The sequence below is a fragment of the Heloderma suspectum genome, chromosome 4 (genome assembly GCF_057233095.1).
Source record: "Heloderma suspectum isolate Gila_16-S chromosome 4, 16-S_ref, whole genome shotgun sequence".
Taxonomy (NCBI): Eukaryota; Metazoa; Chordata; class Lepidosauria; order Squamata; family Helodermatidae; genus Heloderma; species Heloderma suspectum.
Window position 1 is genome coordinate 144,685,233 of NC_139461.1, and position 26,734 is coordinate 144,711,966.

Here is a 26,734-nt window from a genome sequence, read left to right on the forward strand (position 1 = left end):
GTTCTGTGGGAAAGGAAGAGCCGGTTCCAGACAGGGATGGTTCAAGACTATGGGTGAGGAGCTTAAAAGCCTCAAAATACTTAGCCCCAGTCCAAGTCAGGTCTCGCCCCCTTTGAGCTGGGCTCAATTCAAAATAGGATTTGCACCCCCACTCTGTGCCATTGCTATCCCCAAGCAAGAAAAGCCCTACCTTGGGGGATGGGAATAAAGTACAGCAGGAAGGGCTGCTCACCACACAAAAGAAGTCCCAGAAGGCCTCTCCTTAGCCAGAATGACACCTAGAGCATCAATTTCTGTTGGGACATCATGGGGCTTGTAGCTGAAAAAAACTACCAGACCCATGATGGCAGGAAGTAACATTACAACCATCATGTCCAGCTAAGAAGAGACAGCGAGTCTTCCCCTACCTCTTCTTTGCTTGGGGAAGGCATGGGGGAACAGGCAAGGAAGGGGTGCGTCACCTAACTGGGCTTTTCAGAGTATCTGTCAAACCGCAAAAAGCAGGAGAAAAAGCAAAGGCAAGCACAACTCCTTTGGGAATCTGGAACCCCATGAAGCCTTTTCCCAGTAACTGGTTTCCCTCAGCTTTTCCCACATCACCAGATCCATTTTAAATCTCTCTCCTCTCCTCAACTGGCACTGTTAACTATCAGTATAGCTAGGTAATTTCCCTCCCTTTTTGAAGCGCTCCAGATTTGCTTCAAGTAAGCATGCTCAGAACTTCTACATGGTAATCTGAATACAGTGAAGGCAGAACCAGGAGCTTTATCTGAGGGACGTCTGGAATGATGTGAATGGTGAGGGCATATTTTGTCTCAGTGCTTCTTTCTAAGCATATCTAAGGAATATACAGCACCTTTAAGCCATGGACCAAGTCTTTCCACCTCCATGAGTGTTTTTGAAATGTGTTGACACAAATCCTGGCAGTTTATTATTAGTGTCTTGAGAGGGAGAGAAATGTCAAATTAGTAGTGTAGTGCATCTGCAGACTTGCAAATGATGGGAACATTTGAGAACGTTTATTTCATCCTTGGGGTGGTGGAGGATGCAGTTTACTGCCTGTATGAAAAGATATTGGCTCCTACTCAGGGGTAAACTAGATGGTGTACACAAATGTATGCAATGGAATTCCAATCGTTCGGGGTTGTGTGCGTGTTTTAATGAAAAGCATCCCTGAAAGTGTCAATGTGCATCTGGAACTGGGAAATTTTCAGTGGAAAAAACAAACAGCAAAGAAAGGATTAGGAGGGTCCCCACCAACACACACACTTTTCAATGTTTAGTTTTAAAGACATGGGGCTTAGTTACATGCATTTTGTGTGTACTATGTAGATCAGCCATCAAACCAGCCCAGTCTTTAGAAGGCATGGTGCCATTCTTTCATCTTTTCCTTCTTAACAGATTTTCTGTGATAAGGAAAAAGATGGACAAAGCAGTGGGAAAAGACAGGAGGGTTATGAGTGAAAGATGATGTCATCTGGACCCCCCATACAATTCTGTGAGTGAGGCAGGCCGATGGTGCAATAAAGGCATGCTATGTTTTACAGTCCAAAGTGCCCCTTTTCTATCAAGTCATTTCTGTAGTGGAAAATGGTGTAGTGCTGGAATAAAATGTCCTCTTGTTACAAATGGTGAGGCACACACTTGTCTTAAGAACTAATCTGTCAATGAAAGAGATGCCTATATCTTAGGAGTGGGAAGTGCTAAAGGGGTCCAGCCTTCTTATTCCACAGAACAACCTTACAATTGGCACTGCCTCCACCCACCTACTCTCATATAGGGAAGGGGATACAGTCCCAAAATTTGTTTGTTAGCTCTTATCCATGGCACTAAATCAAAATCAGCAGCTCATCTAGCAACGTAGACAGCATTTTACTCTCAAAATTATGCAATAATGTATTTTACAAAGCAGAGCAAACCCCACATCAATATTATATTGTCAGAATGGGAATCTCCTTGCAATGGCAGGCCCTTTCAGTTTGCGGTCGGCAGTGGGGGGAGAGGTTAGGAAAATATAATTCTGCATGAGACAGCATTAGCCCAGATCAGGGGGTCTCACATGGCCAGAGGGTAGAGAAGTGAATGCTCAGTCACTTCAGTACATGGGGATGGCACTGGGCACAGATTCCTCTGTGGATGCAGAGTTACTCCCTCCACTGAAGCAAACAAGAAGCAACACTCCCATGTGTGCAACAGTGTACTCATAGTTGGAAACAACTGTTGGGAACTATGAGTCATGTATTATAATCCCCCCTGCCCCCATGGGCTCTATCGCATAAGAATAAACCGAGGCAGAAACAGAAAGCAAGTGTGAATTTGGGATAAATACATGCTCTTGTTAAATGCTGTCCAAAAAATACAATGCCCCAAAGCCAAAACACTCTTCATTTAACATCTCGTTAATCTGACTGGTGGAAGGGCAGAGCTGGAATTTCCTCTCTGTCAGATCAGAGCGAGAATTTTCCACTCCAAAGATCAGAAGCAAGATTTTCACTTTAGGCAATAGTAACATTCCAGAATTAAATAAATTAACACTAGAAATCAGTTGCTTGATTAGAACTTTATATACATTTCCCCTAACAATCCACTTCTCCAGAAAGCATTCTGAGTAACTACTAGGTGCAACAAGACTCCTTTATGCTAGAGTTGCACAACAGACCAGTGTGCACTTTCTACTAATCAGTTACAGATTTGCAGGTATGTGGGACTTTGACCCTAGGTGCTCTACCATTCCAAAAGTGTTTCTAAGGATTTTTTCAAAATTGCTCTCCAGTCTGGTGGACAGGTTTCCTCCTACCACATATCCTGGAGAGATTCTGTAGTTTTCAGTGCCAGCAGTACCATGAACAGTAAAATGAGGAGTTCAGTCCCTTAGTGCAACAATTCCAGAGATTACAAAGCACAAAGAAGCTTCATGAGGAATGTCCTCTTTCCTCTAAGTCCTTGGGACTCTTAGTGTTCAAGTTTTCTCAACCGCTGTTATCCTCTGTACAGGTAAGGCAGCAGGGAGACGTCACCCTTCTATATGCAAATGTGCAGGGCATTAGTAGGTCTGCTGCATGGACAAAAACACAGAGATCCTGAGCAGAAGGCAAACAAGACTTGCCATTCATTCCCAGCAGTATTATCGTCCACTTGGATAGTCAGTTCCTGAATGTATTGTGCTTGACATAGTTCTGCAGGATTTTCTTTAGTGCTCATAAGAGGACAAGATATAACAAGACAAAATGGAATGTGCTTTCAGCAGAAAGAATACATTGGCACCTTGGAACATGGTCATCTAATACATACAATAAGTGTAACGCAACTGATTCTCATTTAATGCTTGGTTATCCACTGGTATTTAGTAACCCTCTCTAAAAAGTATTAGGGTCACTCTGCTAGTTCCTTGCAAAAGGTGAGAGATTAGAAAGATGCTCAGTGCACTAATTCCAAGCAGCTTTGTGGTTCGTTTCCTACACATGATTCTCAGAGCAAACACCACCAGTTTGGCCACAACCTTGCAATTCTTGCTCCATGAAGCTACTTGTGGTGGAACAATCAAACACAAAATTAAACTCGCACAGCTTTCAAATAACACCAACACCAACGCAAGACAATTGTCCTGCCTACAGAAATAAGATCCTGCTCAGCTCCAGTCTGAGGAATGAGGTGTGATACCTAGGGGTAAGACTGAGAAAGTGCAATCATTTAAATTGAATTAATTCTCAAATTTAATTCACCAGATTGTCAAACACATCCAAGGCAGTGATACTTTCAGTTTGTTCAGCCCCACAGTAGAAATAGGAAAAAAGAATAAATTAGTGAGTTCCAAATATGCTGCTTTGACAGCACTATCCTGAGACAGGAATGCCTGTATAGCTATAAAAATAGAAAGTTTAAAAAGATACAAAAAAAGGTTACAGAAATTAAAAAAAAAGTAATTACACTTGTTGTTCTAAAGACTAAAAGAAGGTAAGGCAGCACAAGCTGTATGCTATATAATTATGTGGGTTGCAAACTACCAGTCAGTCTAGTGGTATCCTCTTACAGAAGGGTGGGTGGTGTCTGGATAGGAAGGAACCTGGTCTGGGAGCAAAGCAAAGTTGAGAGCTTCTTGGTAGTGACGTGTACAAGAAGCTCTGAAACATTTTCTCACATCAGTGTCGCCTCATGCAGATGCTGTACTCTGGTCTTGCCCTGGGCCTGAAGGGTGTCCTCAGTATGCCTCTTGGCTGCACCCTCTCCGCATTCTTCCTTCCACGGTGCCCTGTCAGGCCCAGGAGTCACTCCTTTAGATAGGAAACAAGCCCCGGCATTCCACCAGATTCCTACTTCAGCTAGCCAACTGTTTTTCAAACCAGTCTTCATGGCTCAAGAATTGCAGCTTTCTACTTGGTACTGCCACCGTGAGCAAAGTGCTGTATGGATTTGATTAAATGAACATAAAGAACGAAAGGGACACAGAAGACAGAAAAGGTGGTTGCAAGTGTGCCTAGGGCTACAGATCTGCTAGCTTAGTATGAGGTGTAAAAAAAGTCAACAGCCATGAAGACAAAGTAAATTATCTTCCTCTCCAAGCAACACATGGCTGTGTCTATCTTCAGGACAATTTAAGAATCTCCTTCCCACCAGTAGTTAGATCTTCAGAGGGGAAAGGAGGGACCCAACAGTAGAAGAGTCTTGTCTCTGTGTTCGGTTGTGAACATCAGCTAACCAGGTAACTGTGCATCTCCCTGGAATTAATGCTCAGAGCCACGCCTGAGAGATTGCCTGAGGAACAGAAAAACAAAGCACCAAGATTAGCAGTTTACAGGATTTCAACATTCACCCCCCTTTTATTCCAGGAATAGCTCCACCAGATGAGATGGTGACCTTATCAAATCACATCAGGTGAGAGTGGTGCAGCAGTTCTGTGTTGCAGTGCTGAAAATTTTGGCTTGGGATGAATTGTGGTGAATTCCTACAGTTCTGAGCCAAGTGACATCATAAAGTGGTTTGAGGGGAGCAGGTGAGGGAGGAGAATGGAGCCACAGGCTTCCTTTCAAGATGACACTGACCTGGGACTGGACACTGACTGCCATCAGCAATAAGGGAACTCTGTAGCTGTTCAAGTTTCCACCTCTCCCAGAAGGAGTCACTGCAAGGTAATGGTGTGGAGGAGTCCCAAGGTGGGGGTGGCGAGAAAGTAGGCAACATAAAATATATAAAAACAAAAGAAGTGGATGGGTGAGTCTGGAAATATGCCATTGTAAAAATTCCAAAATTATGAGAAGAGAGAGAACAGAAAACTAGGTTTTGTTTAGTCACGCTGTGCTGTGAACAGAGAATAGTATGCTTGAATAATCCCACCGGTGAGTTTGGGACAGCGCATGCAAGAAAGCCCACAACACAAGGGCCGTCTGAAGGAAACAGAAGTCTTCACAAGTGTTTCAGACCCTAATCAGCAAAAGCGGAGGAATTCTCCTCTGTGGCTAAGAAAACTCTCCAGCAAAAGGGACGAATGGCATGACCCTGACCTGACCATACATGCTCACCACAGCCAGGGCTACGTGTGGAGCCCCAACCAAGCCAACAACAACAGCACCAATCATCTGTCAGGGGACAGGGGCATGGAGAAGGAGGGCTGAATCCAACTCCTGCCCCACCACCAAATCAGATGATCTGGTCCATCACCATCTGTTTAAAGCACCGGGAGGCTGCTGGGGACCACGTACAGCAACTGTTCCTCATCCAGCTCCTCACTACCTGTCCCTAAGCTGGATCGGTGTATCACAGCAACCTCTGCCAAAGCAACGGCATGTTGCTAGATCTAGATAAAGAGAATGTCTGTCAAACCCCTAGGAGGTTCCAGTTAGCAAAATGAAGAGGTTATAGAAACAAAAAGAAAGAAAAAAAGAAAAACATTCAGGAATGGGCAATTTATCAGAAGGATGTGATTTACCAGACAGTTGCTCCATCCCTCCCAAGGAAACACACGCAGAAGGACGTTGGTTTTTAGTTTTTCTGACCACGAGTAAGACAGGAAATTGAGAACACCTACTTGAGGATCAGTGAGTCACTCCATCCTCTTCTATACCTCCAAGACAAACATTTTCCTGCTAAACGCATCACCAATGCCCCCAGCAACTTTTCTCTATATACCATAGTTTTAGCAAAAATGTAAAAGTCATGGCTCTGATCGAGGCATGGGCCCTGCTTACCCTCAATGGCATGGCTGCCACCACCCCATGGCTGTTCTCTGTCATGTATGCAACTCCCCAATATAAGGTGGGTTCTGTTAAGGTGGGTTGTAATTATTCCATTTCCGTGCTCAATTCCAACAAAGCTGCTTTGGGACACCATTCCATTTCTTTTCCACATCCTTCAATCTAGTTAGTATCATCCCAGAATACTTTCTGAAAGACTGGCATTCAGCAGCATGAGGTCATTTTAATTTTTATATAGGATATGTACATTTCATGTTCTTACACTGTTCCCCACTCCTTTAAACCGTTTGTTACTTGCCTTGAGTCCTCGGGAGGAGGCAGACTAGAAATTGAAATAAATAAATAAAACCTAAAACTTTTCTCCTTCCATTAAAAAACACCAACCATTCTTTCAAATTGCCCAAAGTGACTTTTTAACTAGCAATTCTTTAAGTACTTCCATGATTACAGGGGCGATTTCAATGCCTGCTTTTAATTCTGAGCACAGTGGCTCAGCAGAGACACATCTGCCCAGCAATTCTCTTCATGTGCGATGGAGGAGCATGTTCATGTCCCTCTCCTTGATCATATCACCCAATGTGTGATGCAAGCATTCTCAGTAGACCTGCTCATGCTGGGCCCTCTGCAGACATTCTAACAAATGCAGGACGGTCGGGGTGGAAACTGCCACAGCTCACCAATGTGTGTTTATTAGCCATGGATGTTGAATGCCTGAAAAGAGATTCATGTGGAGGCCCAGGGGTGCACATGAACCCGATTTACATGACCGTCTCCCCCTTTTTAAGGAGAAAGCATTGTCCAAAGGGGGCCTCTGTGTGGCATGCCTGCCTCAGGCATTACATTATGTGCTTGGCAGAGGGAAGGCTGCCACCTGAAGTGGATTCCTGCCCAGGAAGTGTATGAAACTGGACTGCAGCGGACTGAACATTCATTCTGTCAACAAGAAAATGATGTTGCAAATATCTTTGTATTAATCCCAGTTTATAACACAATAGTCAAAAGCCTACAAACCAAATGTAATATCCAAATATCATTGAGAAGAAAATTTGTTAAAAATATTCCAGCAGCCCAAAGGAAGAATCCGGAAAAGCATCAATCCATCTTGAATATAACTATAAATATAAGTCCTAACAAATACCAAAATTTACAAGACAAATGTGCCTGGGGCTCCCCTTGGACCTCTTCAAAGGCCTGCTGGCTACTCTGCCTCTGAGATCTTCAAACTGTGCCATTCTTTAGGTTCTTCCCAGTACTTAACCAGATGTTTTGTGGTGGCAAGACTTCCAGTCCAATCTTCCCTCTGGTACTTGGTGGAGCAGACCTCCTGAGCTCCTCTGGCGCCAATGGGATGGTGCTAGTGAGCCCTGGCCAGGGAGGGCCTTCCCTCTCCCTCTCTCCTCGAGGAGGAGGATTTATCTGCGGTGGGCATTGCCACAGCACAGAGCTTTCCAAACTGTGATTGGTTGGTGTCACTGCGAGTCAAGAGCCTCCTGCTCCCTAGTCTTCTCCCTTCCCACTTCATTTGCCTCAGGTCTTTTCTAAACCTGGGGAAGCTGGTGAGAACATCCACAGCCAATTTTGCAGTTCACCTGGTCTCCAGGGTCGATCTAGGGAGGGAACTGGGACACACAGTGGCTGGTGCTGAGTTTTTAGAAGGTAAAGATATGACCACGGCAATGGTGTCATAATGACACCACTCTCCCAATACTTGGACTGGGGAATATCCATAAAGTACGATACACATTCCAATGGCATTTTTGAAATTTGCCCTCTTCTTGTCACAATTTGTCACTCTAGCTCAGATCTAGTAGAGACCCCTCTTTCCCAAGTCAAACTTATTCTACCACTCCCAGTGCACATTGTCACTGCCTTCCTCCAATAATTACTTGAAAAGAATTTATTTTTAAAGTAAAATATGGAGAGTTCATTAAAAATGAGCAACAAATATTTATATTAAGTTTTATTATTATATAATACTATTTATTATTATTATTATTATTATTATTATTATTATTATTATTAATATAGGCTTTTGGAAATGAATTGTAGACCTGTTTCTTTGATATACGACTGATGACATGATATAGAAATGTAAGGTTGTTTATTAAACTGTAAGGTTGTTAAGGTTATGGATATAGTTTTGAAAATAGAATGGCATCGGAGGCCAGGGGGTGTCGGAGTTTAAACTCAATTCTTTAAGGGGGAGGGAGAGGGGCAGGGAAGGGGAAGGGAGGGAATTTTTCTCTTTTTTTCACTTCCTTTCCTCCTCCCTTTTCCCTTTTTTTCTCTCTCTTTATTCTTCACTCTTTGTTATTGTGGTGTCCTCATCAGAATATTGTACTGTTGGGAAACTGAAGTATTGATTAGGTTGTTGGCAATTTTGGTATTGTTTATTTCATTTATAAAAATAAAATAAAAAATATATTAAAAAAAGAACAACAAACATGGTCATACCTTCCAAAAATACCTCTGAGTAATCTGCCAGCCTTTTACTGCTGGGTGTCCCCTTCCCATGGGGAAGCTCAGAAGAGTCTTTGTGAGTTTGCGCCTTATGTGTAAGGACATCTACAGTTTTTACAGCCTCCAGTTTCAGGGCCGAGAACAGAATAATCCAGTGTGTGCACCTGGGTACAGCTTCCTATTTTGTAGCCATGGGGGGTGTTGAGGCATCCACATTTAGCGATTCTCAAATGATACGATGAAAACAAGCTTCTGGGGCAAAGGAATGGATGAGGGAGGCCTGGGAGGCAGAGGCACAGTAATGTAGTCAAGACATGGAGACAAGGCATGTGGCTAGTGCAGGCAGCTATGTTCATATCAAATGGGAGGTCATGTTAAAAGTGGGAAGTGAGGCCAGGAACAAGCAAGAAAATGCACCAGTTGGCACAAAGTAATGCAGTACTACATTCATTAATTTGCTGGAGAAGCAAAGACAGAAAAGACAACCACGATCCCTTCCTTCAGTTCTCACCCATTGCTCTCTCCCTCTCCTTTGGTGCTTGATCTTGAATGACCTCTCACCTGCTTCCAGGCCAGTTAAAAGCATCAAATCTAAATGTGTAGGGCCAGTTATGGTATAGGATAGACCCACTGTAGCGAGTCTTGGAAACCACAAAATCCCGAGCTTGCCCTAAAGACCCAGCCACAGTGTGCATATTGAAATCCCACATAAAAATAATTCTGGGTGACCTCAGCACCACCTTGGTGACCACTTTAGCAATCTAAAATTAGGGAAGGGTACACAAAAAAACTCCACTCTACCCTAAGGCCACATGTTCATGTCAGGAGACTGTGGCATTGAGCATCTTCTGTAAATGGTTGTTATGTGCAATTGCCATTATATCCTCTCCCTCCCACCTATTCCCAGCTCCCAGCCCTTAATAGCTACTGTATGGAATACTCATCAGGGATCAGCTGAATGACTTAGCAGCCCAGATCGAGCCAATGAGAGAAAGAAGGTCAACAGCCTCATTTAGAATATGATTTTTTTAAAATTTCTTTTAACCACTGACCTTGTGCTTGACAGAATCCGCACCTTGTGCATCACTGCATTGCATCTCAAGCGACTGTCACAAAGACTCAAACACATCCACCCACTCAAGCAACAAACTGATCCCACGCTAGTGGTGAAGCAAACCCCCAAGAAAAACGGGTTATTTACATATTTGTCAGCAGTTAAGATGTACTAAGCACCTGCGAATGGCAAATTTAAATGCTAAACATCTAAAGAGCACCTCCTTCTCATTTAAAAGGCCCTCAGGCAAAGCTAGCCCAAGACATTTTGCTGCCTCTGAGGAAGGCAAAGCTGGTGCTGTGCCCTACTCCACATACAGAGGCTGGCTGGCAGTGCAATCTTACTTCAACAACGATCAGGGTACAGCGTCCTCCACTGCACCAGAGGGCAGCAGGTTAGCTTAAGAGGTGCAGGGCAGACTGACGGGCACACACTGCTCTTCTGCCCCCCATCGCCTCACCACTACTCATTCACTGCTCAGTCCGGCACCTCCTCGTTGCCCACTCAAACAAATGCTGCAATGCGGCAGTGACAACACTAGTGCGCACCGCATGAGCAGAGCAACGCATGTGCATGCATGGTGACTGCTAGAGTGTGCTGCCCTGGGTTGGCTGCTTCTTGGCCTGCTTGCTCAGTCAGGTGCCCTTCCCAACAGTGTCGTCTGTGACTTGTCAGGAGCGACCAGCTAGGTAAGGCAGCCAGTCAGTCAGCCTGGGACAGCAACAAACAGGCACTGCTGTTACTGGGATGCTGGCTCAGGAGGATGGGGAGAGTTGGGAGGCAGGGCTGCACACCAACATCTGCTGCCTGAGGCAGCTACCTCACTCTGTCTAACGGTAGGGCTGGCTCTGCTCCTAATCTTTTCTGGCTAATTGAGGATCACAACCTTGGAGGTCTTCCGGACCAATTATGGTACCTATAATGTCAGATTATGTGTTGATCTCAGTCAAGGCTTACCAAGGTTATCATCATGTGAGCTGGCAGCAACCCATTCAGATTTAGATCCAGTGACCACCCCTCTTGCCTTTGCAGTGGTTGAGCCTTGCGAAGAGCTGCTACCAAATCTCTCCTTCACCCGAAATTTCAAGACAAATTTGTAAGTTCCTACTTGGGCAAAACATTCAAGGAATTTTGAAGGAAGGCCAAAGAGTCAACAAGGGGTTCAATACATCCCCACGTTGCCGACAAATTTTGGCTATAGAAAAGTATGGAGGTGAATTTGGAGGTGGCTGCTCTGGTGAAATATCCAGGTTAAGCAATGCCAGAGTCCAGAGAGGGCACAGGTGATCGGGATTATAGACAGCTCATTGCAGCAGCTAGTCAAGCTGAAGACAAGGCAAGATGTGTTGCTCCAGCAATAGTCCAATCTAGTCTGGACGCACATGTAAGGAGCCCTACAGCCAGGTGAGTGTCTCAAGCGCCACCGCCTCAGATGAACACTGCTTGAGCTAAAAGGGGCTCTGTCATATGCTGAAGGTGCTTGCTCCAGTGTGGATGGAAATCCTCCTGCTGCCAGTGGAGGGGAAACTCTCCTGCAGAGAGTCAGCGGAAGGGGCCAGGCTACCTCCTCAGGCAAAGAAGATGGAGGCATTGCTGGCCCCTGGAGCTCACCTTCCATAGGGGTTTCTGCCAAGGTTGATGCTTCAGAGGGGATGTTTCTGTGTCACTGGACCCCTCCTTTGATAGCAAGGGGTCTGAGTCCTGGGCAATAACACCAAGGGATTTTCCAGGGAACCAAAAGGGTTGCACTAAGGCAACCCTAATTCTTCAGAAGGTTCTGCAAGGTCCCTTGCCTTGAAGATAAAATACACTGTATTTGGGACTGCCTTTGAAGGTTGTTTGGAGGCTGGTAACCTTAACACTGTCTTGGATTCTTTCTTTTCTTTAAATTAAATCTCTTTTGGTTAAGGTTCATGCAGCTTATCCTTGGGTAGCTGAGATTGTACTTGAAGAGCTGCAGACTCGTACTGAAGGCCTTAACAGTGTAACCCTATGCATATTTACTCTGAAGCAAGTTCCTCTATGTTCAATGGGGCTTACTCATTTTCCAGGTAAGTGTGTATAGGAGTACAGCCCAAGATCTTTTCATGGTCTCTTCGCTCCCTTGGGTTTTCAGGTCTGCCTCTCCTCCTACACTGAATAGCAAAAAGATGCTACCCCCGCCACCAGATTCGGATGCAGCCAGCTCATGTAAATTTTTACAACAACAAATAAAAGTTAGTCTAATTGACATATTTTAGAATGTATTAAATGTCAGGTTACTGTAGCATGTTCTTATTAAAGTGTGTCCGTTTCGATGAGTTAAGTTTAGTTCCAATAAATCCACAATGACTTTAACATTAGCAAATCAGAATTCAGATTTAAGTAGCACAACTGTAGATCTGCAATAAACTTGTTGCAATGAAGACAACCATTCTTTGCACCTGAGCTACTGATACATTGTAAACCATTCTAAGCAGTTATGACATCGAGTCTTACAAATGCTTCCATAACGTACGTTACTTTTTAAAAACTCAAGTCACTGACATGTACAGCACTTCTCAAGCATACCAGTGTGATTTACACTCACCGCTCCCATCATAACCATTTTTCTTGTTTTCTTCATCTAGCACCTGGATCCTAAACATTTGTGCCAATGTACTGTCATTGGTGCAATGTGTTTTGTGGATGTTGCATTGATGTAGCAGTTAATGTTCTTTACTATGGAATCCCCCTAAAAGCTGCACAGCAACACACCAGTAAAGGAAGCAAATGCACTCACCTCTTGCATTCCCTAGCGTTTGACAATCAAGGTCATCGTCGATGAACTCCTCCCCCTGGATGATATTTTGGGTGTCCTCTCTGTGGTTTACAGGGCTGGTCATCTCTTGCTCTTTTTCATTCTGCATCTGGGCATAGACACTTCTGCCTGGTAATTTCCTTAAGAGCACAAGATAGAATTTTAACAACATGCTCACAAGCGGACGCGCATGCAGCAGCTGTGCATGCGCAGCTCCTCATTCAGACTGCCCTGAACTAACTGGAAGCATCTTTGAATCCTGGTGGCGATGCACACCTCAACAAAGAACCACTAGTTGTTGCATGTGACCACTGCTATGATGCTGCTGACTAAAACCTCTCCATCACCTTTCTCTTAAAAAGAGCTATGACTACTTAAAACAAAATTAATAAAATATACAAAATATAAAATAGCTTTACAAAATTTCCATTAAAAATACTGAAACATAATAAAACAACTAAAACAACAGTACAGGCTATAACCAAAACAAAGCAGCTGGATCAGTACCTAAACCATTATCTCCCAAAGGAATGTTTAAAAGATACATTCAGGCAAATCCCCGGGTCACATAAGACATAACGCTGTTTTTTTGTGTCACTATTTAGGAACATAAGAAGAGCCATGCTGGATCAGACTGGGACCGTGTCTCCACAACAATGGAAGGAGAAGCAAATGGAGGAGTACCAGATCTGCTAAAAGGAATCAGCTTTGCTGCACTTTGGTCCATGCAGGGCTCCACGAGCAGGTTCTCTGCACCAGTAAAAATCACTTCGGAGAATGTACCTCCTGGTGGGGGTGGGAGTGAAGGTCATCTGACTGGCAGGGGCTGCTCAACCAATAAGAGAGGCTCCCCCCCTTTCTCCTTTCCCCTGAAGGTCCAGATGCACCGCATTTCAGGAGCAATTCTCACTGACCACAATGGGAGCTACTTCCGAGTAGACACACATATGCTTGTGCTGGGAAAGATGGTGGGGGAAGGGAGAAAACAGGAATGGGAAACCAGCCCCTTTTCTAACCGCAGGATCTCTAGCTGTGGTTACTTCCTAAGAATAAACCAAGCCAGGGAGAATCACAGGTTCAGTGATGTGGGCATTCAGAGGGCAAGCCTCATTAAGCACAATGGGAGTTACTTCTGAGGCGACACTAACGGGTTTGTTGTGGGAAAGAGAGCAGTAAACAAAAAGAGGGAAACCAGACCCCATTGTAACCTGATGCTGCGCAGGATCTGTGTAACAAAGCTGTGAAGTAGTTACTTCCCAAAACAATAAAACTAACAATAGAGAGTTGGAGCCTCGAGATCATGCGTTATAGCACTTAGGGAATTTGGGCTTTAAACTGTGCCATTTCAATTGAGGGGGATCTCTGTAGGTTCTGATGTGGGCACTCAGGAGACAAGCCTCATTGACCACAATGGGAGTTACTTCTGAGTAGTCACTAATTGGGTTGTGCTGGAAAACACAGGGACAGGAATCACCCCTGGACTGGGGTCACAGTGAAAGGCACACCCCTAAGCAGGGCTAGCACAACCGAGGTAAATGCAGGGGTTGGGGCACACAGCAACTATACCGGGGAGAACCTGACCTGAGGAAAAGAACTGGACTTCAAGCAGTCCCAGGAAATCCGGGTTTTCCCTGATAAACTCTGGGGTGGTTGCTGGATGGCCATGATGTCATGTATCCCTAACGAGCTCCAAATGCAGCAGCTCAGAGTAAATTGCTCATGGAGACACCCCCCCCAAGAGCCCAGCATTCTGTTCACACAGTGGCCAACCAGCTGCCCACAGGAAACCACAAGCAGGGCATGAGTGCAACAGCACCCTCGCAGCTATGTCCCCCGGCAACTGGTGTACACAGCCTCTGATACTTGAAGTAGCATATAGCCAACAGGACTAGTAGCCATTGATAGCCTTATCCTCCATGAATTTGTCCAATACCCTTTTAAAGCCATCCAAATTGGTGGCCTCTTGTAGAAGTGAATTCTATAGCTTAACTATGCTCTGTGTGAAGAAGTACTTCCTTTTATCTGTCCTGAATCTCCCACCAATCAGTTTCATGGGATGACCCCTGTGGGTTCTAGTATTATGAGAGATGGACAAAGATGTCTCCCTATCCACCTTCTCCACACTATGCATAATTTTGTACGTGTCTCCCCTTACTTACCTTTTTTCTAAGGGTAAGTAAGAGTTGCTCCAGCCCCTTGATAATTTTAGTTGCCCTTTTCTGCACTTTTTCCACTTCTACAATATTCATTTTTGGGTGAGGTGACCACAACTGTACATGGTATTCTAAGTGTGGTTGCACCATAGATTTGTATATGGTGAGTATGATCTTGGAAGTTTTATTTTCAATTCCTTTTCTAATTATGCCCAGCATGGAATTTGCCTTTTTCACAGCAGCCACACTCTGAGCTGACATTTTCATCACGCTGTCCACCACAACCCCAAGATCTCCTTCTTGGTCAGGTACTGCTAGCTCGGATTCCATCAGCTTATACTTGAAGTTGGGATTTTTTCTCCCAAAGTGCATCACTTTACACTTGCTTACAGTGAACCACATTTGCCATTTTGATGCCCATTTTCCCAGTTTGGAGAGATCCTTTTGAAGTCAAATGTGACTGTGGTGGACTTCCTTGGTAATTCTCCACTTAAATATATATTAAATCTGATAGGACTGTTGTCACTATTTCAAATTAGTTCTACAACATTTACATCTCATACTACGTCCTGGGTGACACCATTTAGGATTAAATCCAGGGTTGCCTCCCCTCTGATCGGTCCCGTTCTAGGGCACAGTCGTTTAGGGCATCGAGAAATGTAACCTCTTTTGTCATGACCGCACATGCATTTATCCAGTTTAAGTTCTATAAGACTTGCTAAGTTGTGCAAATGTGTGGAGCAGATGGGGAGATTGTTTAAAAAATAAATATAGGAATTTGGCATACTGCCCTAAATCCAATGTGGACATCCAGTAGTGCAATGGGGCTCTCCTTCCTTCCTCACCCTGCTCCAGCACTCTTTGCGCCACCCAAAAACCTGCTTTGGAGCGTTTCCCAACCCTCTGGAGTAGATTTTGAGGGTTCATGGAGGGGGCAGTAGTGGGGAGGGGTAATTGCCCCACTCTTGGTTCTGCTGATGGAAGCCATCAGCAGAATGACAGTGTTGGGACCTGCCCATTCGCAAGTTTGATTTTTTTACATCCCAGTTATCTGCATCTGCCTTCTATGACAGAGGGACATCACATTGCTTTTGAGCATATGTTGCAGCATGTTTGGGGCTGATTTATTTGGGATTGAATCCTCAAGGTTGACAAATTCTAATTTCTTGAATTAATTAAATACCCACCACTGATAAAAAGGTAAAAGGTAAAGGTGTCCCCAACCAGTCGTGTCTGACTCTAGGGTGTGGTGCTCATCTCCATTTCTAAGCCGAAGAGCCAGCGCTGTCCGAAGATGCTTCTGTGGTCATGTGGCCAGCATGACTGAACACCGAGGTGCACGGAACGCTGTTACCTTTCCTGCCGAGGCGGTACCTATTTATCTACTTGCAATTTCTTGCTTTCGAACTGCTAGGTTGGCAGAAGCTGGGACTGAAGATGGGAGCTCACTCTGTCACACAGCACTTGGGTCTCGAACTGCTGTCCTGCTGACCTTCCAGTCTGCAATTCAGCATCTTAACCACTAAGCCACCGCGGCCCCACCCACCACTGATACTTCTATATAATACAACGTGATATCAAACGTGCCCAGAGGCTCACAACCCCTTGGGACTTCACTGCTTTCTATACCAAATGGCCCAGGGTGCATTTTTTAATGTACAAATATAGGAAACTCTTAATAGCCCTCCAGTGGAGAAACTGTAAGGGCTTCTTCACACGGAGCTTTTATCCTGCTATTGAGACTGGTTACTCATGGATGTTTGTGGGTTCTTTAGATGATGTTCTGAACCTCCAGGGCATCTTCTGCACTAAATGACTTTTATTCCATTTTTTTAAAGATCAGTGATAATGAGCTATGAAATTACAGTGCTTGAGTTCCGCTTGAGTTCCCTCGTGAAAAGAGGAAAACCAGCCATAAGAGGAGCTAGACCACAGCGCCATCTAGTGGCTGTATAATGAAACATATCAAAGACTCAGATAAGGGGGGGAAAGGAGGGGGGAAGGGGGGGAAAGGAAGCGTGTACAAAGGGAGTCCATTGCAATCCTGCATTTAAAATGGAAGGAGAAAGCCCTGTTTTAAATGTGGGATTTGCTGATATAGAAATGCTCTAGGTGAGTTTTACCCAGCCATGAACATCCCAGAGTAATTGTGCTTGTCTATTCCTGATAAGAGTTTATGGACAACAACACATCTCTTTTCACAGGACCATTTCATACAGCTAAAGCTCTGCCTCTGTGAAACCTATACTCCTTCTGCCAGGACTGTAGAAATGACTATGGTCTGATGAGGCGCCTAAGGGTCTAACACTCGTCCTGTTTCCTCATGCCTCCACTATTCCATTTACCTATTTGTCTTAGTGTTGTCTTCAAAGAAATTCTTCAGTGACTGTAAAGAATCACCGTGGAATCCTAGCACAGGAATGCTCACCTTAGCACTTTTCTGGGAGATTGTGTACTCTGACACTCCTGCATGAGACTGCACATCCAGCCAGCCCATTGTTGTTTTTTAAGCCAGGCACTGTTGCTGTGTTCTGTGCTACTTCAGATGCTCCATGGAATTTTTAAAATTCAGTTGCGTGCAAAATGTTACCGCAAAATGAAACTATAATCTAAAGGAGCTATAATTCACCATAACGCAAGTTTCCAAAGCCGATACAATCTCTATGGCACTTTCAATGAAATCACAGAGGGATTTCAACTAACATGTGCTGTTGAATAATCTGTTTTAACTGCTGTTAGAAGCCCAAAGAGGGCATGTTACATTCTGTGTAAAGCCATTCCGAAATAAAAGCACTGCATCAGGTCAACAACAGTTTCTGCCTAAAGGCTTCTGCTTTTTTGGTGGACAGATAGCAGTAAGCAAATCCTGGAAGCATTCCCCCAGTATCCGTTGAATTTTGTAAGTCACAAACATCCAGTGAGAAGTGAAATCACTCCAAGTGCTGTTACATTTGGTAGCACAATGTGTGTTACATAGACTGACTAAGAAAAATACATTCCTAGCCTCAATGGCCTTTGCCCATTTGGAGTTGGATTTCCAGTGCCAAGGCCACTCACTACTCACAACTCACTCACATGGAGGGAAACTTTGTGTCGAATTTCTGTTATCAAGTTAGGGTTTTGGAACAACTGGCTGCCCTGGTTTCCTCCTTATCATGAACAACAAATCTTCAGGAGTTCAAATTAGTATGACTTGTGACTATAATTAAAATCAACCAAACACCACTCCCCTAACTCCTACACTGCTGACATTTGTGATAAAGCAAAGCATACGTCTAGCTCCACCAGATGCATGGAAGCAGCACTTTCCGCAGCACTGAGGTCTGACCACAAGTGGAGTGCTCAGGGGCTGCACTGGGCTCCAGCACATATCTGGTGGCTTTAGAATCTTCCTCCTGCTGGATCAGAGTGAACAGAAGAAGCCACTCCAGCTCCTGCAATCCAGACTGAGGTTCAGGCAGAGCAGAATAAAAACATTCCACTCTCTGCCAAAATTCAGCAGAGTAGAGCACAGCACTACCCTGGGCTGTGCTAGAACTCTCCCCGTCCCCCCATTCAAAGGTCCTAATCAAGCAAGGGGGTACTTTTACTTTTCCCTTGCTGGATGAGGGCTTCCACTCTGTGATGCAGGAGTCTAGAACAGCCCACATGGGTGCACTAGACTCCCAACTTCACAAAAGACAAAACTATTGCCACTTTTCTGCCCCACAGGCCTCCTTTTATTTCCTGAGTGAGCCCAAAACCTGTTGGAAAGCAGTGGATCCTGGGCATGCTCCAGAAATACTTCTGCTCCTGCCAAAAGCTGCAGTGCCCATATGGATTCCCATGGGAGTGGAACTCCATCTCATCCCTGCAGAAGCACAAGGGCCAAGAGTCTCAGAAACAAGTCCATTATTTACAGCAGGCGTAAGGACCTTTCTTCTGCTGAAGGATGAATTCCCCAAGGGGTATTCTGTCAGGGGTAGCGGGTGGGACTGAAGACAGCAGTGAGCAGGGCAAGAGCCAAAGGTGGCCCCGCTCCTTCTTTTCCCCTACTCTCAATGGGTTCCTTCTCAGGGGAGGGAGAGCGCACTCCTGCTAGAGCTCCAAAGTGACTGCTTGCAGAGGGTGTTTGAAATTAGGCCAACGGAAACAGGTTTCCCATTTATAGCTTTCAAATTGCTTCAGGGGGCTGTGCCGTCCAGGTGACCTTGCTTTATATACATTTTCTGCATTCCAGACCACATGTAAGGTTGCTTGCCTTTTAAACTTGTAGAGGATGATCGCTCCTACAGCCACCAAAGAGATGACAAAAAGGACCATTATCACCCAATACCCTCCACCTCCTCCAATGCTCTGAGAATCTGAAATCAAAGACAAACACTGATGAATTTGGTCCTGAGCATAAAAAAATTATTTGTTCAACATTATAGCACAAATATTCAAATCATACCACAAAATTGTATCTGCTCAACATTTTCAGTTCTGGATTTTAGTGAAAAGGTAGATTTACAGCAATCAAGCTTCTATGGCTTGATCCATATAAATGTAACTCCTGTCACAGAAGAATTTTTTTAAATAAAGATTTTATTAGTTTTCCAAAACAAAATAACTAACAAGAAGAAAAAAGGAAGTAGAAAGATAAAAAGAAATACATTAAGTTTAAATCTAATTATTGGCAGAAGGTAGTACATTTAACATGTATTCATATTTTTCTGCTTTACTTTACAGACCAAAATATAAGTGGAATCCATAGGCTGCATAAAAGTTTTCATTATAATTCTTCAATATATCAAGTTTAGTTTCCCCCCACATAATCTGAGGAAAGCCTTTGACAAATACTACTGTATATGTCTCTGATCAGTCTATAGAATAAAATTCTGCCATATTTTCTAAAAGTCAGATATTTTGATATTGCCTTTAGCTAACTTCAGTTGGTATGTCAATTTTCTCCCATGGCTATTTGGCATAATTCCATATACCATGATTTCAATGTTAAAAGTTCTGCAGTTTTCCAGCTTTTAGCTATGACTCTTTGGGCTGCCATCAGCATGAACTCAATTAAATCTTCAGATGTCACTTTTGCATTTAATTCTTGCCATATTGTTAATAAGGCCAACGCTGGTGTCATGTGTATGGTTTGATGTGTAATACTTGCCATTTCTAAAAATATGATGCTTCAAAACTGACAGAATAGGAGATGTTCACCACATATGAATATATAAATCTTGCTGATTGCAGTTTCTCCGACATTTTGTATTATTTGTGTTGGCTATTCTTGCCAGATGCACTGGCATGATATACCATCTATGCAACAATTTCAACATGTTCTCTATGAGAATTATTGAAACGATTTTCCTTGATTGTGTCACCCATCCCTTTTGCTCTATTGGTATCCCAGTCACTGAAGAATTCTGAACTGATATGGTATCTTAACTTAAACATATGGATGACATTTCTTCTCTAGAGTACTCTACTAATTGTAAGAAAAATGGCACATACTTTACCTGAATCAGAGCTACCTAAGGTCACAAAGACCCATTGTCCTCCTCTCATGAAGAAACTGATGTTATGAGCATTCAAAGACTGCTTAATAGCAGCTATTCTCTGGAAACATAAGAAAAATAATGTTAGATATGTTCCACTTCAGGAACTACCAGAGTACTAAATCAAAAAGCTCTCAAGTCCATTACATTTCAAGAAATCCAGTACAGGGAGGAAATGGGGGTGGGCGTGGGCATGCTGAGAGACAGCGGAATTAACAAGGAAGGTGCTGCTTTGAAGAAACTGAAGTTGTTCACTGTTGAGCTGCTACCAAAATGTTACTAAAAGTAAAATTCAAAACAAAGTGGAGACTTCCCATATTCAAGTCCAGTGTGCCCCTGAATTTTGTCTAAAGCAACATGTGAATAAAATGTGAAAGTTCCTCCTCAGGCAAAACAACCATCTGTGAGAAGGTAGTAAATCCTGATACTGCAGAATCAGAAATAATTGCGATGTTAAGAGTTTCTCACAAGTTGCAAAAGATTTTAATACTATTAGGCCTCTGCAACTTCTGCAATATGGATTTTGTTCAACAGTATTCACAAGGACTTTCCACAGAGCTGAGTAGAACTGCATTGGTCAAAGGCAGAGGAGCACGTCTGCTGCATACACATCCAGCCACTGCTGCTAAACCATGCCTGGCCTGTCTACACAGAAGACAAAACAAATCATGAGGCATTTTTGTTTGTAGCAAGACAGAATGTATATAGGCACAGGATTTTTTCACATCACGTCACACCTTTTCAGAGATCTTGCACTGCTTCCAAGAAGCAGGAAGAAAAATCAGAAAATAGGCCTGTGGCCGTGTGAATCTAGGGCCAGTTCAAAACTTGCCACTGCAGCCTAGTTGGATGCCATGCCACACCTGTAGTATAGGCACCACCTGGCCTGGGCAGATGAAGTGGCTGTTTCCCATTCACAGTGCTACAGGTCCCTAGGGAGGAGGAGCATGCAGCCATAACCTATATACTGTCACATAGAAATGGCTCTCGAGATACAAAGGCAGCTGTGAATCGGCTGTTACAGGGACAATGCAATGGCACAGGCCCCTCCCAAAGCACCATTAGGATCAGCTAGAGAGAGATTCTCCATTTTGCTAGACATAACGCAAAGTCAGGCATTGCCCTTCATTTCACTAGGAATGAGATGAAGTCAGTGAGGGCTGCACTCCAAGTTAATATGCATTAGTCTACTCACCTTATCAGTAGAGATGGTTCTCTTCCTTTTGGGGTGGTCCATGGGTAGAAGCACATGCAAGTCTGCAGTTGTGGGCAGTCCAGGTTTTACCACCGTCACAAGATTTTCTCCAGGGATGCCTGTTTCCTGAAGGGAGAAAGCCCATTCAGAAATGTACTGGGTTTTCTTGACTACCTTTGAACTTCTCTACTGTAGCTCCCTTAGCATGTTTTGAATTTGATCCCGTTGACATAGGAAAAGATTTTATACAGATCTAAGCAAAACAATGCAGATAACCTCACATTAATTAGTCAAGATTTGAAAAACTCTTTGAAAAGGAGGAACAAAAATCGTTATTAGAAATATTATTAGAAAACTTCAGATGATTTGTAACTAATAAATACAAATAATCATTACACACTAAGTCCAAGCATCTTGCGGTTTCTCCAGAGCACTGACTGCTGGTGCCAGAGGCAGGTTTTGTGTTGTGTGCCATATAACAAACCCTCCCCACCCCCATTCTAGGTTAACATTATACAGCCTGATCTTATGCATATTAACTTGGAAGTAAACCAAGCGAGTGTGCTCAGGACTTCAACTCTAGCTTCCAATATGTGTGCATGTGTGAAGCAAATGGCTATTCAAAGGGCGGGGGGGAGGGAACGACACACAAGATTTATATATGTTTGTATGTTTTCTTAAGGGAAGTTAATACCCCTCTTCATATTTTTATTGAATGTGATAGAGATGTAGGTTGATGTGTCCAAAATGTAGGGAATCAAGGTGAAGCAAACTTGTAAGGCGAAGCCAATAGTCAAAATCATTATTGCATCAACACTGAAGTATTCTATTTTTTACAGCAGGCATTCATGTTGGTCCAATGAAAAATATTTTAGGAAAATCACCCTTCTGAGTATTAATTAATGATATCAAGGGAAGTCAATTTCTGCTCATTACATGTCATCAATTATGTACATCTAAGCATTTTTGGTGCTTCCTGCCTTTGTTGGTCAAGTCCTAATTTATATGTCACAATTTCAGATCTATTACATCTGACAGCTCCAATTATGCAGCATCAACTGAAACCAGATCTGGCAGACAAAATTTTGTTCATATGAGAAATAAGCTCATGCAGTCAGGAAATCACTGACACGTCCAACTCAGCAATTTATGGGGAGTTTATGCACAATTAAAATCTAACCACAATCTAACCACAATTCAAATCACAAATGATGCTTGCATAGAAGCCAACAGAATCCTCTCAAAACAGTGAGAATGTACACTCTGCTATCCCAAAACTGAAGATGGCTTATTTGGAAATATTTGCAAATACTGCTATCAGAACTGTATGATTAGACAGTACTACTAACAGCAGCATAGAGAGTTTTAGAGTATGGTCAGGATTGCCAGCTGCTTTACACAAACAATACTGATCTGAAGCTGCATATATATTAATGCTGATGTCTTGGACAACTCAACTCCACAGCCTTGTGGTGGAGGAAAGAACTATGAAGTATTCAAGTTTCACATTTATTTTGTTGCGGGTCAAAGATCAGAGTGAACAACAAAAAACTGTTAATTTCAAAAGTGAATTAACAGCATTAGTTTACAGTCATTGTTAAAATACAAACATGGTAAAAGTACATTCCCAGTTTTTGAAGATGACAAGAGACAAAATCTGCATCTTGTTTAAACACACAAACAGAGAGAGAGAAACAAATAACAACAAAACTCAGATATAAAAGGTATCTCAATTCACTATGCCTTGAGGGATTTTAGCACTAAATTCTTGCCTTCCTAAAGGCGACAGCAAAAGTAGTCACCCTGCGGGTTCCATTTCTGTCTCTATTAAAATATTTATGGGGGTTTCTCCATGACAACAGAAGGAGATGGAAGGAGAAGCAATTGTGGCTTACCCAGATTTTTCAAGGAGCTGGCTTTGTTCGCACAGGGCTCCACGAACAACCAGTAAAACTCGCTTCACAGAACATACTTTCAGGTAGCATGGGGGAGTGGGGTTGGAGTGAACGTCACCTGATGGGCAGGGGCTGCTCAACCAATAAGAGAGCCCTCCCCCAGGCTCCCCCCGCCTTTCTCCTTTCATAAAATCCTGGGAGGTTTCCTCTCCTGTATCCACAGAAAACACTCTCTTTCTCTCTCTCTTCCCTACTTCCTTACAGTGACAATCATTATAAGAACACAGTGTTCTCACTGCCCTGCTGTGATCAATTGAAGCTTCGAAGCTTTGACATTAAGGCTCTCTAAATGCACTATTTTGATTCCTGGGGGGATCTCAGTAACTTCAGTAGTGTGCATTTTGGGAACAAGCCTCATTGACCACAATGGGAGTTACTTCAGAGTAGACACGCATATGTTTGTGCTGGGAAAGATGGGGGGGGGGTAAACAAAGGGAGGGGAAACCAGCCCCCTTTCTAACCTGATGCTGTGCAAGAACGGAGGTCTGAATAAGTTACTTCAAAAGAAAATAAACCAAACCATGGAGAACTGCAGCTTGGGGAAAGTGCTTTACAGCCCTTAGGGAATTAGTGCTTTAAAATGTGTTATTTCCATCGAGGTGGATCTCTGGTGTGTGCATTCAGGGGACAAGCCTCATTGACCACAATGGGAGTTACTTCAGAGTAGACACTAATGGGTTTGTGCTGGGAAACACAGGGACAGGAAACGTTCCTTGACTGGGGTCACAGCGAAAGACACACCCCTGGGCAGGGCCAGCATACCCGAGGTCAATGCGGGGGTTGGGGCACACAACAACTATACTGCAGAAATCCGTTTCCCCCCGATAAGCTCTGGAGTGGTTGATGGATGGCCACAATGTCATGTATCCCTAATGACCTCCAAACGCAGCCAGCTCAGAGTAGATCACTGGTTGAGATACCCCCCAGGTCTATGCCTATGAATATCTCTCTCTGAGAATACAACAGGGGTCCAAACAATTCCTTGAAAGGGATAGTGAGGAAAATCTTTCATTACATCCTCTATAAACAACGTGCAGTTACAGGATGCTTCCAGATAAGAGAGCTCCTAAAGCTACCAAATCAGAAGGCATTGTGTAGCTATTCCATCCTTTCTTAATGGATTTTCTATTGTAAGGAAAAAGAGGTTATGAGTTGAAGATGATATCATCTGGACCCCCTGTAAAATTCCATGAATGAGGTAGGGCAATGGTGCAATAAAACCCTCATCTGGAAGCATTCACAATCAGTTTTATTAAAATGGTCCTCTAAATTTAAGCATGTTTTGAAATAATGCAACTGAAATGAGAATTATGATGCGCCAATTTAACCATCAAGTTTTATGACCTGAGAGGGTAATATTCATAACCAAGCAGAGACCTTTGCAATTCGTTGTGTAACCACATAGCCAATGTCTTCCCGCCAGGCAGGTATGTTTGGGTTGTATAAGTCCAGATGTTCAGAAAACCTTAGAGGAAGCACTTGAAAATGATCTGGAATCAGGAAGAGAAAACAAGACTAAATCATAAATTAAAACAAAAGTCTTGTAAAAAAAAGCAATTGTGAAATTATGCCAAAGTTTCTACACATAATGCTTCCATGCAAAAGAAGTACTCTGAAATTGCCACTTACATGTCTTCCCACCTGGAATTCTTCACATAGAAGTGGGGCAGAATTATACATTACACATACATGCATGCAAGTAGAACAGCCATTGGATGGGCTGGAATTAATTCCCCAGATATTAGTGTGTGCTAGGTCTTATCATTTTCACAGCTGAAGCACCCATAGAGCTGTGGAAATTCAAAGGACCACAAGCTTCAACCAGAACTCACTCCAGCAATAGGATGAAGGTGGTAGAATCGGCATCGTAAAAAACTGATAATTAAGAGAAAAGCGCCTCACCCAAAACCTGGACAATCTTGGAATCCTGGAGCATGGCGTTCCCACAGGAAGCCTGGACTGTAACTCTGACTTGCCCCATCTCTGCAAAACGGGCGACCAAAAAATTATCCAGGGAAAGAAGCGGCTAAAAGAGGGAAAAAAGCAAGAGAGAGAAAAAATTAAAGGTGAAACAAAAATTCTCGACTGAGAACTCTGATCTTGGAATCTGGGGAGGGGGAATTCAGGGGACCCAAACTGTGAGGATGATTTTGGGGGGAGCAAAATTGAAAGATTTGAGGGGGTTTATGATTGGGGGCAGTGGCAACAGTGGTGGTCTTTTTTTCTTTTAACATTTTTTTTAAAGTGGTAATGCCAGACTGGATGTCTGTGGAATACTTCTTGGAGGCCACCAGGAAGCATTTTTGTTCCCCAGAATGTCTTGGACATCTGTTATTCAAGGGCATTCTGTGAAACAAAAATGGTGGTCACTAGCTAGCCACCACCTGTGACGACAGGTGCAAAGAAAAGTGTAAAGAAAACTCTGGCATTGCCAGTTCTACTGAAGATAACTCCCCCGTTAAGATTTTGAACCATTTCACTCCCCACCCCTGGAAAATTCACCAGAATGGCCCCTCAGATCAGATGCCTGCAAATGGGGTGGTCAACAGAAGGACATTTTTGTTTAGTTCTATAAACCAATGAATGAAGGATGAAGAAAAATACCGATGAATGGTAACAAGGTTGCAGTGGTGAAAGCGTACAGGCTGAACTATCTCACATGGGCGCAAGCTGCATATTTCACTTGGTCTAAGCAGGGCTTCATTTCTGTGAGGGCTCAGGCTTGGAAAGTGTTCCTGGGTGGGTCCAGATGGCATTTCTCTTGGTACCAAGCAACAGCTGACCATTCAAAGGGCATGAGGGATTAGGGGCAAAGGATTCAAGGTGAGGGAGCATCATTTCCAGATAAGCTTGAGCTCCATATCTTCTCCCTCCACCTTATTTTCCTTTTTTAGAAATTAAACACAGATCCTAATGAGCCAGTGTGGTGTAGTGGTTAGAATGTTGGACAGAGACTCAGGAGACCTGGGTTCTAGTCCCCATCCGGCCATGAAGCTCACTGGATGAGTTTGGGCCAGTCATCAACTCTCAGCCTAACCTACCTCATAGGGCTGTTGCGAGGATAAAATGGAGAGGAAGAGGACAATGTAAGCTGCCTTGGGTTCCTTGCAAGAGGAAAAAAGGTGGGGTATAAATGCAATAATGATGATGATGATGATGATGATGATAATAATAATAATAGGAACTAGATGCTGTGGGTGCTCCACAGGTTCCTCGCACTACTAATTAGGAGGCACTTGGCAACTATTCCATCTTTTTCTTTAATGGATTTTCTGTGGTAAGGAAAAAGACAGAAGAAAGTGGAAAGAAAACATGGGAGGTTTACAAGTGGGACCTCCCATAATATGCTATGAATGAGTCAGGGTGGGGGTACAATAAAAGTCTTGCCTGGAAGCTCATAGTAACAAAACCTGTCTTAAATGCAG

General features: G+C 43.5%; 1 protein-coding gene across 2 annotated transcripts in view; it reads right to left on the reverse strand.

Annotated features, from left to right (window-relative positions):
• Nucleotides 1-1,857: 1,857 nt before the first annotated feature.
• SORCS2 (sortilin related VPS10 domain containing receptor 2) overlaps nucleotides 1,858-26,734 on the reverse strand; it is a 220,225-nt gene continuing 195,348 nt past the window's right edge. The window contains exons 21-28 of one of the 2 annotated variants that reach the window (XM_084850779.1): nucleotides 25,212-25,335; nucleotides 24,687-24,799; nucleotides 21,355-21,480; nucleotides 20,121-20,220; nucleotides 18,875-18,977; nucleotides 12,464-12,621; nucleotides 5,040-5,119; nucleotides 1,858-4,752 (exon numbers count right to left, since the gene is read on the reverse strand). In XM_084850779.1, coding sequence (XP_084706905.1) covers nucleotides 4,729-4,752; nucleotides 5,040-5,119; nucleotides 12,464-12,621; nucleotides 18,875-18,977; nucleotides 20,121-20,220; nucleotides 21,355-21,480; nucleotides 24,687-24,799; nucleotides 25,212-25,335 — 828 coding nt within the window. In that variant the 3' untranslated portion in view covers nucleotides 1,858-4,728. Of the gene's footprint in view, nucleotides 4,755-5,039; nucleotides 5,120-12,463; nucleotides 12,622-18,874; nucleotides 18,978-20,120; nucleotides 20,221-21,354; nucleotides 21,481-24,686; nucleotides 24,800-25,211; nucleotides 25,336-26,734 lie in introns of both variants that reach the window. The other variant, XM_084850780.1, reaches the window with a different exon arrangement.